Source organism: Sander vitreus, chromosome 12 (genome assembly GCF_031162955.1).
Source record: "Sander vitreus isolate 19-12246 chromosome 12, sanVit1, whole genome shotgun sequence".
NCBI lineage: Eukaryota > Metazoa > Chordata > Actinopteri > Perciformes > Percidae > Sander > Sander vitreus.
In genome coordinates this window covers 14,717,922-14,732,141 of record NC_135866.1, presented here as the reverse complement: position 1 = coordinate 14,732,141, position 14,220 = coordinate 14,717,922, and the positions used below count along the sequence as shown (strand labels likewise).

The window sequence follows — 14,220 nt, the reverse complement described above, 5'->3', positions numbered from 1 at the left end:
AAAATGTAATGGCATGTTTCTCTTTTTTTATATAGTTAAGAATTAATCACGCAAATCTCCTGTTACTTGTTTACTGAAAGAATATTTATGACTAATGTATATCAAGGAATCCTGAAGTTACATGTAATACCTTAATTCCCCTTTCCATACATTTTCAGACCACTTCTTGTTTCAACTGGTTACATCAGCAATTGTGAAATAGCATAACTAAACTGTCTTAGTGTGTGATAACTCCTTGGAGCACTGTATAGTTAGTTTAATTTTATTTCTGTGTCATGCCAAACATTTTGGCACATTCCACATTGGATTACAAGACACCACAAACTTATTTAGCAAACGTCTTCTGGTCGCATATACAAATCATTCGGAGAAATACATGAATACAAATATATACATACACACATATATATACATACACACATATATATATATATATATATATATATATACACACACAGTATATACAAACAACAAATCCTCATCTACAGATCATCTCGATAAAGAGCTTTTTTCCTCTTCTCCCAGGCTTTCTCAAGATAACTGGCTAATTTATATGTTTCACATGTGAACAGCCATCTCAGTCTTTGAGCATCATCCATATTTACCAAATCAATCTCTGCTTTTATCTTACTAAACAAAAAATCACACTGTTCACAGTAAAAAGGACAGTGGAAAACAAAAAAGCACTGTATAAATGCAACATAATTCCGAATAACAGTGTGGGAACAAAGCACAAGAGAATGAATTGAGTTACTAATGCAATGTTTATTACAGAGTAATATCAGTAAAACACGAGAGCTAGAAATGCAATCCTGTTCCCTTTAACACACACACTTGAACTCATTATTAGGCTACTATATATTGATTCTTTGTTATTGTATTTGATATGTATGTTTTGGTGCAATTAAATGAATTGGATGTCAAAAATGTCACTACATGTACTCGTATAACCAGAATTTGACCAATAAACTTTGAAAAAGGTATTTGAAACTTTGATGTAGAAACTCCCTCTTAACAAATACCCATCATAGCATGTGCACTTAAATACTCCATAGATACCAGATGCCAATGCCCCCAAATGATGCATACGCCATTTTCCACGCGTAAACTGATATTAATAAAGGGAGAATGTATGGTGAGAATGTGCTTACCTCGCCAATAATTCAGACCAGGCGTATGCACGGTTTACTTAAAAAAGTCATAGTATAGCATGTCGACAAAAATGATTGATATTTATTTATTTACTTATTATAGTATGTCAAAAAAGTGATAAAAAAGTATAGCATGTCGGAAAAAGTGATAAAAAAGTCATAGTATAGTAAGTCAAAAAAAGTTATAGTATGTCAAAAAAGTGATAAAAAGTCATAGTATAGTATGTCAAAAAAAAGTGATAAAAAAGTCATAGTATAGTAAGTCGTAAAAAGTGATAAAAAAGTCATAGTATAGTATGTCGAAAAAGGTCATAGTTTAGTATGTCGAAAAAGGTCATAGTATAGCATTTTGAAAAAGGTGATAAATAAGTCATAGTATAGTATGTTGAAAAGGGTCATAAAGTCATACTATAGAATGTCTAAAAAGGTCATAGTACAGCATGTTGAAAAAGGTGACAAAAAAGTCATAGTATGTCAAAGAATGTCATAGTTTAGTATGTTGAAAAATTTCATAGTATAGCTTCTTAAAAAAGGTGATAAGAAAGTCATAGTACAGTATGTCGAAAAAAGTGATTAAAAAGTCAGAGTATAGTATGTTGAAAAACGTCATAGTACAGCATGTTGAAAAAGATAATAAAAAAGTCATAGTATAGTATGTCAAAAAAAGTGGTAAAAAAGTCATAGTATAGTATGTCGAAAAATGTCACAGTTTAGTATGTCGAAAAAGGTCATAGTTTAGTATGTCGAAAAAGGTCATAGTAGAGCATTTTGAAAAAAGTCAACAGTAAGTTGAAGAAATTGATAAAAAGTCATAGTATAGTATGTCAAAAAAAGTGATTAAAAAGTCACAGTATAGTATGTCAAAAAAAGTGATAAAAAGTCACAGTATAGTATGTTGAAAAGGGTCATAAAAAAAGTCATAGTATAGTATGTCGAAAAAGGTCATAGTCATAGTATAGAATGTCTAAAAAGGTCATAGTATAGCATGTTGAAAAAAGGTGACAAAAAAGTCATAGTATAGTATGTCGAAAAAAGAATGTCATAGTTTAGTATGTTGAAAAAAAGTCATAGTATAGCATGTCTAAAAAAGGTGATAAAAAAGTCATAGTACAGTATGTCGAAAAAAGTGATTAAAAAGTCAGAGTATAGTATGTTGAAAAGGGTCATAAAAAAGTCATACTATAGTATGTCGAAAAACGTCATAGTACAGCATGTTGAAAAAGATGATAAAAAAGTCATAGTATAGTATGTCAAAAAAAAGTGATAAAAAAGTCATAGTATAGTATGTCGATAAAAAGTCATAGTATAGTATGTCGAAAAAAAGTGATAAAAAAGTCATAGTATAGTATGTCGAAAAAAGTCATAGTATAGTATGTCGAAAAAAGTGATAAAAAAGTCATAGTATAGTATGTCGAAAAAAAGTCATAGTTTAGTATGTCGAAAAAGGTCATAGTATAGCATTTTGAAAAAGGTGATAAATAAGTCATAGTATAGTATGTTGAAAAGGGTCATAAAGTCATACTATAGAATGTCTAAAAAGGTCATAGTACAGCATGTTGAAAAAGGTGACAAAAAAGTCATAGTATGTCAAAGAATGTCATAGTATAGTATGTTGAAAAAAGTCATAGTATAGCTATCTGAAAAAAGGTGATAAGAAAGTCATAGTACAGTATGTCGAAAAAAGTGATTAAAAAGTCAGAGTATAGTATGTTGAAAAACGTCATAGTACAGCATGTTGAAAAAGATAATAAAAAAGTCATAGTATAGTATGTCAAAAAAAGTGGTAAAAAAGTCATAGTATAGTATGTCGAAAAATGTCACAGTTTAGTATGTCGAAAAAGGTCATAGTTTAGTATGTCGAAAAAGGTCATAGTAGAGCATTTTGAAAAAAGTCAACAGTAAGTTGAAGAAATTGATAAAAAGTCATAGTATAGTATGTCAAAAAAAGTGATTAAAAAGTCACAGTATAGTATGTCAAAAAAAGTGATAAAAAGTCACAGTATAGTATGTTGAAAAGGGTCATAAAAAAAGTCATAGTATAGTATGTCGAAAAAGGTCATAGTCATACTATAGAATGTCTAAAAAGGTCATAGTACAGCATGTTGAAAAAGGTGACAAAAAAGTCATAGTATAGTATGTCAAAGAATGTCATAGTTTAGTATGTTGAAAAATTTCATAGTATAGCTTCTTAAAAAAGGTGATAAAAAAGTCATAGTACAGTATGTCGAAAAAAGTGATTAAAAAGTCAGAGTATAGTATGTTGAAAAGGGTCATAAAAAAGTCATACTATAGTATGTCGAAAAACGTCATAGTACAGCATGTTGAAAAAGATGATAAAAAAGTCATAGTATAGTATGTCAAAAAAAGTGGTAAAAAAGTCATAGTATAGTATGTCGAAAAGGGTCATAAAAAAAGTCATAGTATAGTATGTCGAAAAAGGTCATAGTCATACTATAGAATGTCTAAAAAGGTCATAGTACAGCATGTTGAAAAAGGTGACAAAAAAGTCATAGTATAGTATGTCAAAGAATGTCATAGTTTAGTATGTTGAAAAATTTCATAGTATAGCTTCTTAAAAAAAGTGATTAAAAAGTCAGAGTATAGTATGTTGAAAAGGGTCATAAAAAAGTCATACTATAGTATGTCGAAAAACGTCATAGTACAGCATGTTGAAAAAGATGATAAAAAAGTCATAGTATAGTATGTCAAAAAAAGTGGTAAAAAAGTCATAGTATAGTATGTCGAAAAAATGTCACAGTTTAGTATGTCGAAAAAGTCACAGGATAGAATGTCTAAAAAGGTCATAGTACAGCATGTTGAAAAAGGTGACAAAAAAGTCATAGTATAGTATGTCAAAGAATGTCATAGTTTAGTATGTCGAAAAATTTCATAGTATAGCTTCTTAAAAAAGGTGATAAAAAAGTCATAGTATAGCATGTCAAAAGAGTGATAAAAAAGTCATAGTGTAGTACAGTATGTCGAAAAAATGTGATAAAAAGTCACAGGAAAGCATGTCGAAAAAAGTCAAAAAAAAGTCATAGTATACTGTTTTGACAATGTTTCATACGCCATGGCCTCTGTTGTATGTCATTTGGTGTAAAAATTTAAAATAAATAGAGTTGGAATAAAAAGTCATAGTATAGTATGTCGAAAAAAGTGATAAAAAAGTCATGGTATGTCGAAAAATGTGATAAAAAAGTCATAGTTTAGTATGTCGAAAGAAGTGATAAAAAAGCCATAGTATAGTATGTCGAAAGAAGTGATAAAAAAGTCATAGTATAGTATGTCGAAAAAAGTCATAGTATAGCATGTCGAAAAAAGTGATAAAATGTCATAGTATAGTATGTCAAATAAAGTGATAAAAAAGTCATAGTATGGTTAGTCGAAAAAAGTCATAGTATAGCATGTTGAAAAAGGTGATAAAAAAGTCATAGTATAGCATGTTGAAAAAGGTGATAAAAAAGTCATAGTGTAGTAAGTCAAAAAAAGTGATAAAAAAGCCATAGTATAGCATGTTGAAAAAAGTCACAGTATAGTATGTCGAAAAAAATTATTAAAAAGTCATTGTATAGTATGTCAGAAAAAAGGTCATAGTATAGCATGTTGAAAAAGATGATAAAAAGTCATAGTATAGCATGTCGAAAAAAGTCATAGTATAGTATGTCAAAAAAAGTGATAAAAAGTCATAGTATAGTAAGTCGAAAAAAGTGATAAAAAGTCATAGTATACTGTTTTGACAATGTTTCGTTCGCCATGGCTTCTGTTGTAAAAATTTAAAATAAATAGAGTTGAAATAAAAAGTCATTGTATAGCATGTCGAAAAAAGTCATAGTATAGTAAGTCAAAAAAAAAGTGATAAAAAAGTCATAGTCATGTCGACAAAAATGATTCATATTTATTTATTTACTTATTATAGTATGTCAAAGAAGTGATTAAAAAGTATAGTATGTCGGAAAAAGTGATAAAAAGGTCATAGTTTAGTATGTCGAAAAAGGTCATAGTTTAGTATGTCGAAAAAGGTCATTGTTTAGTATGTCGAAAAAGGTCATAGTATAGCATTTTGAAAAAGGTGATAAAAATGTCAAAAAGTGATTAAAAAGTCATAGTATATAGTATGTCAAAAAAGTAATAGTATAGTATGTCGAAAAAAGTCATAGTATAGTAAGTTGAAAAAAAAGTGATAAAAAAGTCATAGTATAGCATGTCGAAAAATGTGATAAAAGACATAGTATAGTATGTCGAAAGAAGTGATAAAAAAGTCATAGTATAGTATGTCGAAAAAGGTCATAGTATAGCATGTTGAAAAAGGTGATTAAAAAAGTCATAGTATGTCGAACAATGTGATAAAAATGTCTTAGTATAGTATGTCAAAAAAGTGATTAAAACGTCATAGTATATAGTATGTCAAAAAAGTGATAAAAAAGTATGTCAAAAAAGTCATAGTATAGTAAGTTGAACAAAAGTGATAAAAAAGTCATAGTATAGCATGTTGAAAAAGTGATAAAAAGTCATAGTATAGTATGTCGAAAAAAGTCATAGTATAGTAAGTCAAAAAAAAGTCATAAAAAAGTCATAGTATAGCATGTTGAAAAAAGCCATAGTATAGTAAGTCAAAAAAAAGTCATAAAAAAGTCATAGTATAGCATGTTGAAAAAAGTGATAAAAAAAGTCATAGTATAGTATGTCGAAAAAGGTCATATTATCGCATGTTCAAAAAGGTGAAAAGTCATATGTCGTAAAATGTGATAAAAAAGTTACAGTATAGTATGTCGAAAAAGGTCATAATATAAAATGTTGAAAAAAGTGATAAAAAGTCTTGTTATAGTATGTCAAAAAAAGTGATAAAAAATTGTATTGTATGTTGATAAAGGCCCATAGTATAGCATGTTGAAAACCGTGATAACAAAGTCATAGTATAGCATGTCGAAAAACGTGATTAAAAAGTCATAGTATAGTATGTCGAAAAAAGTGATAAAACAGTCATAGTATTGTATGTCGAGAAATGTGATTAAAAAGTCATAGTATAGTATGTCGAAAAAGGTCATAAAAAAGTCATAGTATAGCTTGTTGAAAATGGTGATAAAAAAGTCATAGTATAGTATGTCGAAAAAATGTGGTCATCACTGCGCAAATTCTGATTTGAACACAACTTGTGCATAATGATGTACCCACCTTACCTAATGCTTTAGTTGATGTGTTGCATTAGGTCATGAATGAGAGGTTATGAACTCATGTCAATTCCTGATGATTCATAAAATATAAAGGAATGAAGTAATGCACAAATCATGAATTAATTCATGCTTGAATTCATAATTCATGTACCCTTACCGTAAAGTGTTACCATAACGTCAAGCCTGTGGCAGAAGTTCCAAATAATTTGTTTACTCATCAAAACTCTGTGTCGAAAAAAGACGTATTATAGTTTGTCGAAAAGAATCATTAAAAAGTAATAGTGTGTTGAGAGTTGAACCTTCAACCGTCAATCTTCATTTTATCTCTAGCAGCTTATCTCATTGGGCTGTTTGTTTGTGAAGCTCATAATACACTGGTTCACCATTGTATTTATTGTCACATTACTGAAGACAAAAAGGTCATAGTTTAGTATGTCGAAAAAAGTAATAAAAAAGTCAAAGTATAGTAACGTAGTATAGTATACCGTAAAAATTTCTCAAAATGTCATAATATAATGTCATAAAAATGTTATAAAATATTTATAGTATATTATGTCATAAATAGTCATAAAAAGTCATAGTATAGTATGTCAAATAAAGTCATTAAAAAGTCATAATATAGTATGTTGTAAAATGTCACAAAAAGTCATAGTATAGTTTGTCATAAAGTCATAAAAATAGTATATATAGTATGTCATGAAAAAAAGTCGTAGTATAGTATGTTGTAAAAATGCTGCAAAAAGTCATAGTATAGTATGTCATAAACATTTTATAAAATATTTATAGTATGGTATGTCATAAAAAGTCATAATATAGTATGTTGTAAAAATTCATAGTATAGTATGTCAAATAAAGTCATAAAAAAGTCATAGTATAGGTTGTCATAAAGTCATAAAAATAGTATAGTATGTCATAAATATGTCATAAAAAAGTCGTAGTATAGTATGTCGTAAAAATGTTGCAAAAAGTCATAGTATAGTATGTCACAAAAATGTCATACAATTCATAGTAGTATGTCATAAAAAGGTCATAAAAAGTCAAAGTATAATGTGTCATAAAAGAAGTCATAGTTTAGTATGTCATAAAAAAGTCATAGTATAGTATGGCATAAAAAAGTCATAATGAACTCCTTGTACTTGTGGTAGTGTGGATCAGCAACTAGCAGGGTCCAGTCATTCTGGACCAGAATGTCCTTGATCTCCTTGGATGCCTCATCCACACACTTCTTGTAGTAGGCAACCAGACATTTGGAGATGAGCTGACAGATAGCATAGATCTGTGCAACTGGATGAATAGGCTGTAGAGTCAGAGAGTAACTGTATTCTCTTCACTGTAATCAGGGTGTGATTAGCAGACTTTCATATCATATTGATGTTTTTATATTAATCATGTTAGTGATGTTAGTCAAAAAAATAACAGACTTCAACTTTGATGCACAAGTAAGAAAACAACACCCCAATACTACCACAGCAGCAGCTGGAACCTCATAGTGTAACGCCATACATTTGGCATAGTATAGTATGTCATGAAAAATGTCATAAAACAGTCATCGTACAGTTGGCATAAAAAGTGTTGTTAAAAAAATCATAGTATAGTATGTCATAAAAAGTCAAAGTATAGTATGTCATAAAGTTTTATAATATAGTATGCCATAAAAAGTCAAAGTATATTATGTCAAAAAGTTTCATAATATAGTTTGCCATAAAAAGTCATAGTATACAGTATGTCATAACAATGTAATAGTATGCCAAAAGGTCATAAATAAGTGATAGTATATGTCATTTCATTTCATTTGGTATGTTTTCTTTTCCATTACAATGAAAATGATTAAATGGATATTAAAAATTCCACGAACAGTTATTTCTTAAAGTATCCACTTAAATTCAGTAATGAGTCGTGCAAATGTTCATCATACTTATTAAGATCTGTGCAGTCCTGTGGTTTGCCATTCTACAATAACTAGCTCTTATAACAATATCTATGTTGTGGAAAAATATGATGTATTTCTGAAGTCCATTAAACATCCAGCAGTAACATATGGAGGAAATATTTATTCATAATTCAAATTTAAAGTCCAAAGAGAAATTGAAAGTCCAAAGAGAAAACGAAGCGAGATCAAATTAAAAATATAATTTTTTTAAATTTTCCATTTGGCTTTTCCATTTGGATTTAATATTTTGCTTTTCAACTTCAATTTAACATTGGCTTTTCCATTTGGATTTAATATTTGGCTTTTCAATTTCACATTGGCTTTTAATTTGGATTTAATATTTGGCTTTTCAATTTCAATTTAACATTGGATTTTCATGTGGATTTAATATTTGGCTTTTGAATTTCCATTTAACATTGGCTTTTCATTTGGACTTGACACATGTCAATGTAAATGAGGAGGCGTGGCCCAAAGGCTGGTGGGAGGGTCTGAAACGAAAGTGCAGAGGCACCTTATGAACAGCAGGGGGAGCTGACTGCTGGGGAGCACACTGTTGAGGAGCATCTGTCTGCAGCTTCGCCACCAGGCTGGCTTATCCTCTTATTCCACATGATAGAAACTGATGAGGCTAAACACAAACGACATTTCATGCAACAACAGTGACGTTTTCATGTAGTTACTATAATTGGGCCCGTGTTAGTGAGGACAAGATTAGGACTGTATTTAAAGCTGATTCTGGTTTCCAACTTCGCCAAGGTGTGTCTGTTTAAAATACGGATGGAGGCAACTTCTCTCTTTTGATGTTTTATTTAATTAAGCAACAGTAGAAACATGGGTGTGGGTGTAGCTCTGTTACGTGTGTTTGTGTGTTGTCAGATCTAAAGGACACACACACACACACACACACACACACACACACACACACACACACACACAATCTCAACCGGGTAGTCATCATCCGAACTGCGACCTCTTCTTTTTCTTTCTCTCACTTTTTTCTCCGGGTGGTGCGCGCGGTGTGAGGTGCGTGTCCGCGCTATTTTCCGATATGTACTCACAACAATCACTCCTGATTGACGGCCTTTTGTACAGCCCGTGTAGGCTAATTTTTCGTTCATTTGATTTCCGATTTTGCAACAATATCCAAATTTGATATCCAAACTTCACTGTTGTTGCATGAAATGTCGTTTGTGTTTAGCCTACATCATCAGTTTCTATCATGTGAAATAAGAGGCCAAGCCAGCCTGGTGGCGAAGCTGCAGACAGATGCTCCTCAACAGTGTGCTCCCCAGCAGTCAGCCCCCCCTGCTGTTCATAAGGTGCCTCTGCACCCCTTTCGTTTCAGACCCTCCCACCAGCCTTTGGGCCACGCCTCCTCAGACATTGACATGTGTCAAGTCCAAATGAAAAGCCAATGTTAAATGGAAATTCAAAAGCCAAATATTAAATCCAAATGAAAATACAATGTTAAATTGAAATTGAAAAGCCAAATATTAAATCCAAATTAAAAGCCAATGTTAAATTGAAATTGAAAAGCCAAATATTAAATCCAAATGGAAAAGCCAATGTTAAATTGAAAAGCCAAATATTAAATCCAAATGGAAAAGCCAATGTTAAATTGAAAAGCCAAATATTAAATCCAAATGGAAAAGCCAAATGGAAAATTAAAAAAAATATATATTTTTAAATTGATCTTGCTTCGTTTTCTCTTTGGACTTTCAATTTCTCTTTGGACTTTCAATTTTAATTATGAATAAATATTTCCTCCATAGAAACAAGACATTGTCTGTTAAAACTTAAATAAATACGGTATGTTCCAATACAATAGAATGTGTGCTATAAATAAGAATTGTGAAAGAAACTGGCCATAGTTATTTGCAGTACATCTATTTATTAACACTGAGTACTCAAACATGTTTCCCAAAAACTACACATGTACAGTACACGCAATTACATCGGTTAGTGCTTTAATATTAATACATAACATGATCCTTGTAACTGACTAAAAGACCTTTAAAACAACACAAACACCACAAATCTTTAAGTGAGCAGTTACTAAATTGTAGTCACTTTTTAAATTGAAAAGGTAGTAAATTCTGTGAGCTCAAGTACTTTGCACAAACATTTGCTCGCAATCAAATACAACATTACAGATCTGGTTACACTGGATAAACACATTGCCTTGGAAAAGCAAATACATGCAGTCACTCAGCCAAACATCTATCACTAACATATGACTGACCCTGTGATATCCTGTGAATTCACAGGTGATTTCACTGCATTAACACTACACAAAAATGTCTATAAAGCTGAGCATAACATTCAATTAATGGTAGAAACATCTGTTTCACAATAATAATAAATGACAAAAATGCAGTCAAACACAGAGATCTGATGTGAAACAGGTTCACCTTCCACATGATCTGCTTGTAGAAAGGCCATGTTAGTTCAAGCTTTGATCAAGGTTTGCTCAAACTTATCTGTGATTTTGCCAAACTGACTATATTTTGACCACACATCTTTGATGAAACTTAAACAGCCCATGGACCACAAAGATCACCAAAGTTCTGTTGTTAATTGTACATAATCAGTGTTGCATATTTAAATGAACTTATAGCAATACTGAACTAGAAACATGACATCAGTAATAGTCATTAACTCCAACATTTGCTGCTCCAGGAATCTAAAGCACTGCTAAAGTGCAAAAGGTAACATTTCTAAAAAGGTACAAAAGTGAAACCGAAAAAATATATACAGTATACCTAAATATACTGTATAACTATTTGTTTGTGTACAGTATATAGCAGGAGTCATCACTAAGGATAATGCCTGGATCAGTTAATATTGGTGGGTCAAGGTTCATGATTTTGTGAAGGTGTGTTAAGGTGAAACGTTATGTATTTTAATAAATACAATTTAACTCGACAAAAGACGATGAAATTGTTCTTCAGTAAAATGTCAAACCTTAATTTTTTTTCTGTCCACCATGTATATTGTACAACACATACTCCATATGTCATAAAGCAAGTGTAACAGAGCAGGTTGGGACTGATACATGCTTACAGTGACATATTTATACCTATATTTTCCAACTCGCCTAGTCTAAAGAGGCCATCTGACTCTAACCATTTGTCAAGAAAAAGACTCAGAGGATGAGCCTATTTTCTGAAAGGCAGCTTCAAAATGGAATGGTTTGTCAAATGCAGTAAATATACTTCAGGTTAGGATATGTCTTATTCCTCATGTAAGTAGAAATGTCCCCATTTAAGACTAAGAGGGTTTTTGGTACCAGATTAAAATGAGTTGCTACTATTGGTTCTGATAAAGGTTATCACTAATTTGAAGAGTGACTGGGTTGCCCACTGATGTGTAGCCGTAGGTCTGAGTTGACACTTTGGTTTTAAAGCTCCGCTGCCCACCCTCAACTCTCTGCACCTCTGAGCAGTATGAAGGCTTCACTTCCAGTTTTGCGTGGCTCACTTGGATGGGGACATGCCTTTCCGTCCTGGACTGGGTTCCGCTGGCTTGGGGGACAGCAGATGAGAAAAGGCTGCTGGAGAGATGATCCCTGAAGCGGCCGAAGAAGCCGCTCCTCTGCCTCGGGACCACGACAGGCTGCCCCACGTTGAGGAGCACCGGCTGTCCCACTGTGGACCCGCCGATCTCCCTCTGGAGCACAGAGATCTCACAGGGCTTTTCCGCAGCAGGGCTGTGGGTGCTGGAGGAACCGTAAGTCTCTCCTTCTTCTGGGACGTAATCCTCCAAGTCTTCGAGGGTCAGAACACGGCCTCCTTGTGTCAGAATCTTAGGCTCCTGCTTTCCAAGTGAGTTGTGATCATCATCATCTTCATCATCAGGTTCAAAAATGACGGTTTGTTCATCATCGAGGTCCTCGCTGTCCTCTCCAGCTTGAGTGAGGACAGATGAGAGCTCATGTGGCTCTCCAGTGACTCCAGAGACAGAATCAGAGGAAACATTACCCTCCTCTTCGTCCCAGGAGAGCGGCTGGCTGCTGACTTCTCCCTGCAGCTGGGCCTGCTCCACCAGCTTGTTGTTGGAATTGTTAGCGTTTGGGTTTTCCGGTGGAGACCTTTTGGGTCTGGAGGGAGTGGCTGCACGATCAGACCCTGCCGGTGAGATACCTCTCCTCCTGGGCAGCCTGGGAGATTTATTGACCTTATACTCGATGACCTCCTCTACCTCAACCCATCTGGGCTTGCTCTCCATGGCCCAGGCTCCAGCACCCTGGGGCTCAGTAACATAGAGGGTTGGGATGGTGGTCTTTCTTGGAGTGGGCATCCTCCTCGGCCTGGCTGTGGGGGGCTCTGGGGTGGAGGTCTCCGAGCGGTGGGCTCCAGCAACAGTCAAGCCGGGGGACTTGTGCCTCCTCATACGTGGGTTCTTCACCACAGTGGTTATAGTCTCCTCACTGGAGTCAAGGGAAATAGACAACACAGACATGATTAGAGTTATAGACAAAGAGATACCAGGCTGCATGCAGTTTTGACTCCGATAACTGAAGCTGGTGGGCTAACACCACCACTCATAATCCACCAGTATAAGTGACACTGAGTTATGTAACTAAATAGGAAAAGCTAATGCCCCAAAACTTAGAAAGGAAAGTCTGATGTCAAGTAAGCACGTCCCACATACCACCATAAGCTTGTTGGACTGCCTATTGTGTTGCTACAGTAAGAAGTGTGGGATTCAAATACAAATGCTGTGAGGAGCTGCAATAACAAAGTTGCTAGTTAAAGACAGCACCCTGGTGAAGACAGCCCATCCTTTCAACATCCTTGTGATAGAATCATTTGTACTCAGGCTTTAAATACAACATGACAATGCATACACAGAGCCATAGAGAAAGAGAAGCACACACATCAAATTGCTTTTAAGTCCATTTTATCTTTTAGCAATAAATATCTACACAGCAATGCCAAAAATAAAACATTGAGTGCATCTGTATCAAAAAGTAACATTTCTTACAGAAGTACTGTAATTAGGACATGTAATACAGAGACAAAATTGTCTAGAGGATGATCTGAAGTACAACCAGGCAACAGACATGCTTCAAATACAAAGATAATTTTAGCCTCCACACTTACATGATGATGGTTTTCTTTGGTATTCTAGTCTCCTGCTCAGTAACTATGGGAGAAGCAGAACAAATGAGATTTAACAGACAAAATGAGAGCATTGATTTACAGTAAAAAAGAGTGAAAGACGCATTGACTCCTTGTGTGTATTTAAACCTGCATTAAAAGCATTATTATTCAGAACCTGAAAAAGGTGCATATTAGTGCATGAAGTCAGTGTTCTTACCTTCAATAGTGATGGCCTGCTCACCAGTGCGAGACACAGCAGACGGTGGAACTAAATCAGCAGCACACTTGGCACTGCCCAGACGGTTGGACAACTGCCAAAGCAGAGAATATATTTTTAGAGTCTTAAAGAGCCAAAGATGACTTATTGTTGCTAATTGATATCAACCGACTTAGAGTTAACGTTTATACTTTCCCTTCTCTACATATTAGTTTAAATAACACTATAATAAAGTTTGTGAATCAAGTACGATTTTTTAATGTCAACCAACCTCGCACTCATAGTGTCCCAGGTCTCTCTCTGTCAGGTTTTTTATTACCAAGACCAGAACCCCACTGCGGAGCTCGCTGTAGGTCTGATACTTTTCCTGGTCAGTCAGCAGCCTGCCATCCTTGAACCACCTTGGCAGTAAACACAGCCAGAGAAGAGAAAAAGAGGTCAACACAATGCAACACAAGTTTCAAAGGACCTCCTGAATTTACTTAAAATGTTCTGCAAATGTCATACCTGATCTTGGGGTTGGGGGCGCTCTGTATGACGCAGGTGAACTGAGCGTCCTCACCAGCAACAAATGTAGCATTCCTCATTTTATTCACAAAACGAGGAGGCACTACAAGAAATATGTCAAAATATAGTACATGTTTGA

General features: G+C 33.7%; 1 protein-coding gene across 1 annotated transcript in view; it reads right to left on the bottom strand.

The window, feature by feature from the left end:
- Window positions 1–10,144: 10,144 nt before the first annotated feature.
- Window positions 10,145–14,220, bottom strand: part of obscnb (obscurin, cytoskeletal calmodulin and titin-interacting RhoGEF b) — a 53,787-nt gene continuing 49,711 nt past the window's right edge. The window contains 5 exon segments of the mRNA XM_078264324.1: window positions 10,145–12,681; window positions 13,358–13,400; window positions 13,575–13,668; window positions 13,846–13,975; window positions 14,082–14,184. Of these exon segments, the coding sequence (XP_078120450.1) occupies window positions 11,562–12,681; window positions 13,358–13,400; window positions 13,575–13,668; window positions 13,846–13,975; window positions 14,082–14,184 (1,490 nt within the window). The 3' untranslated portion in view covers window positions 10,145–11,561.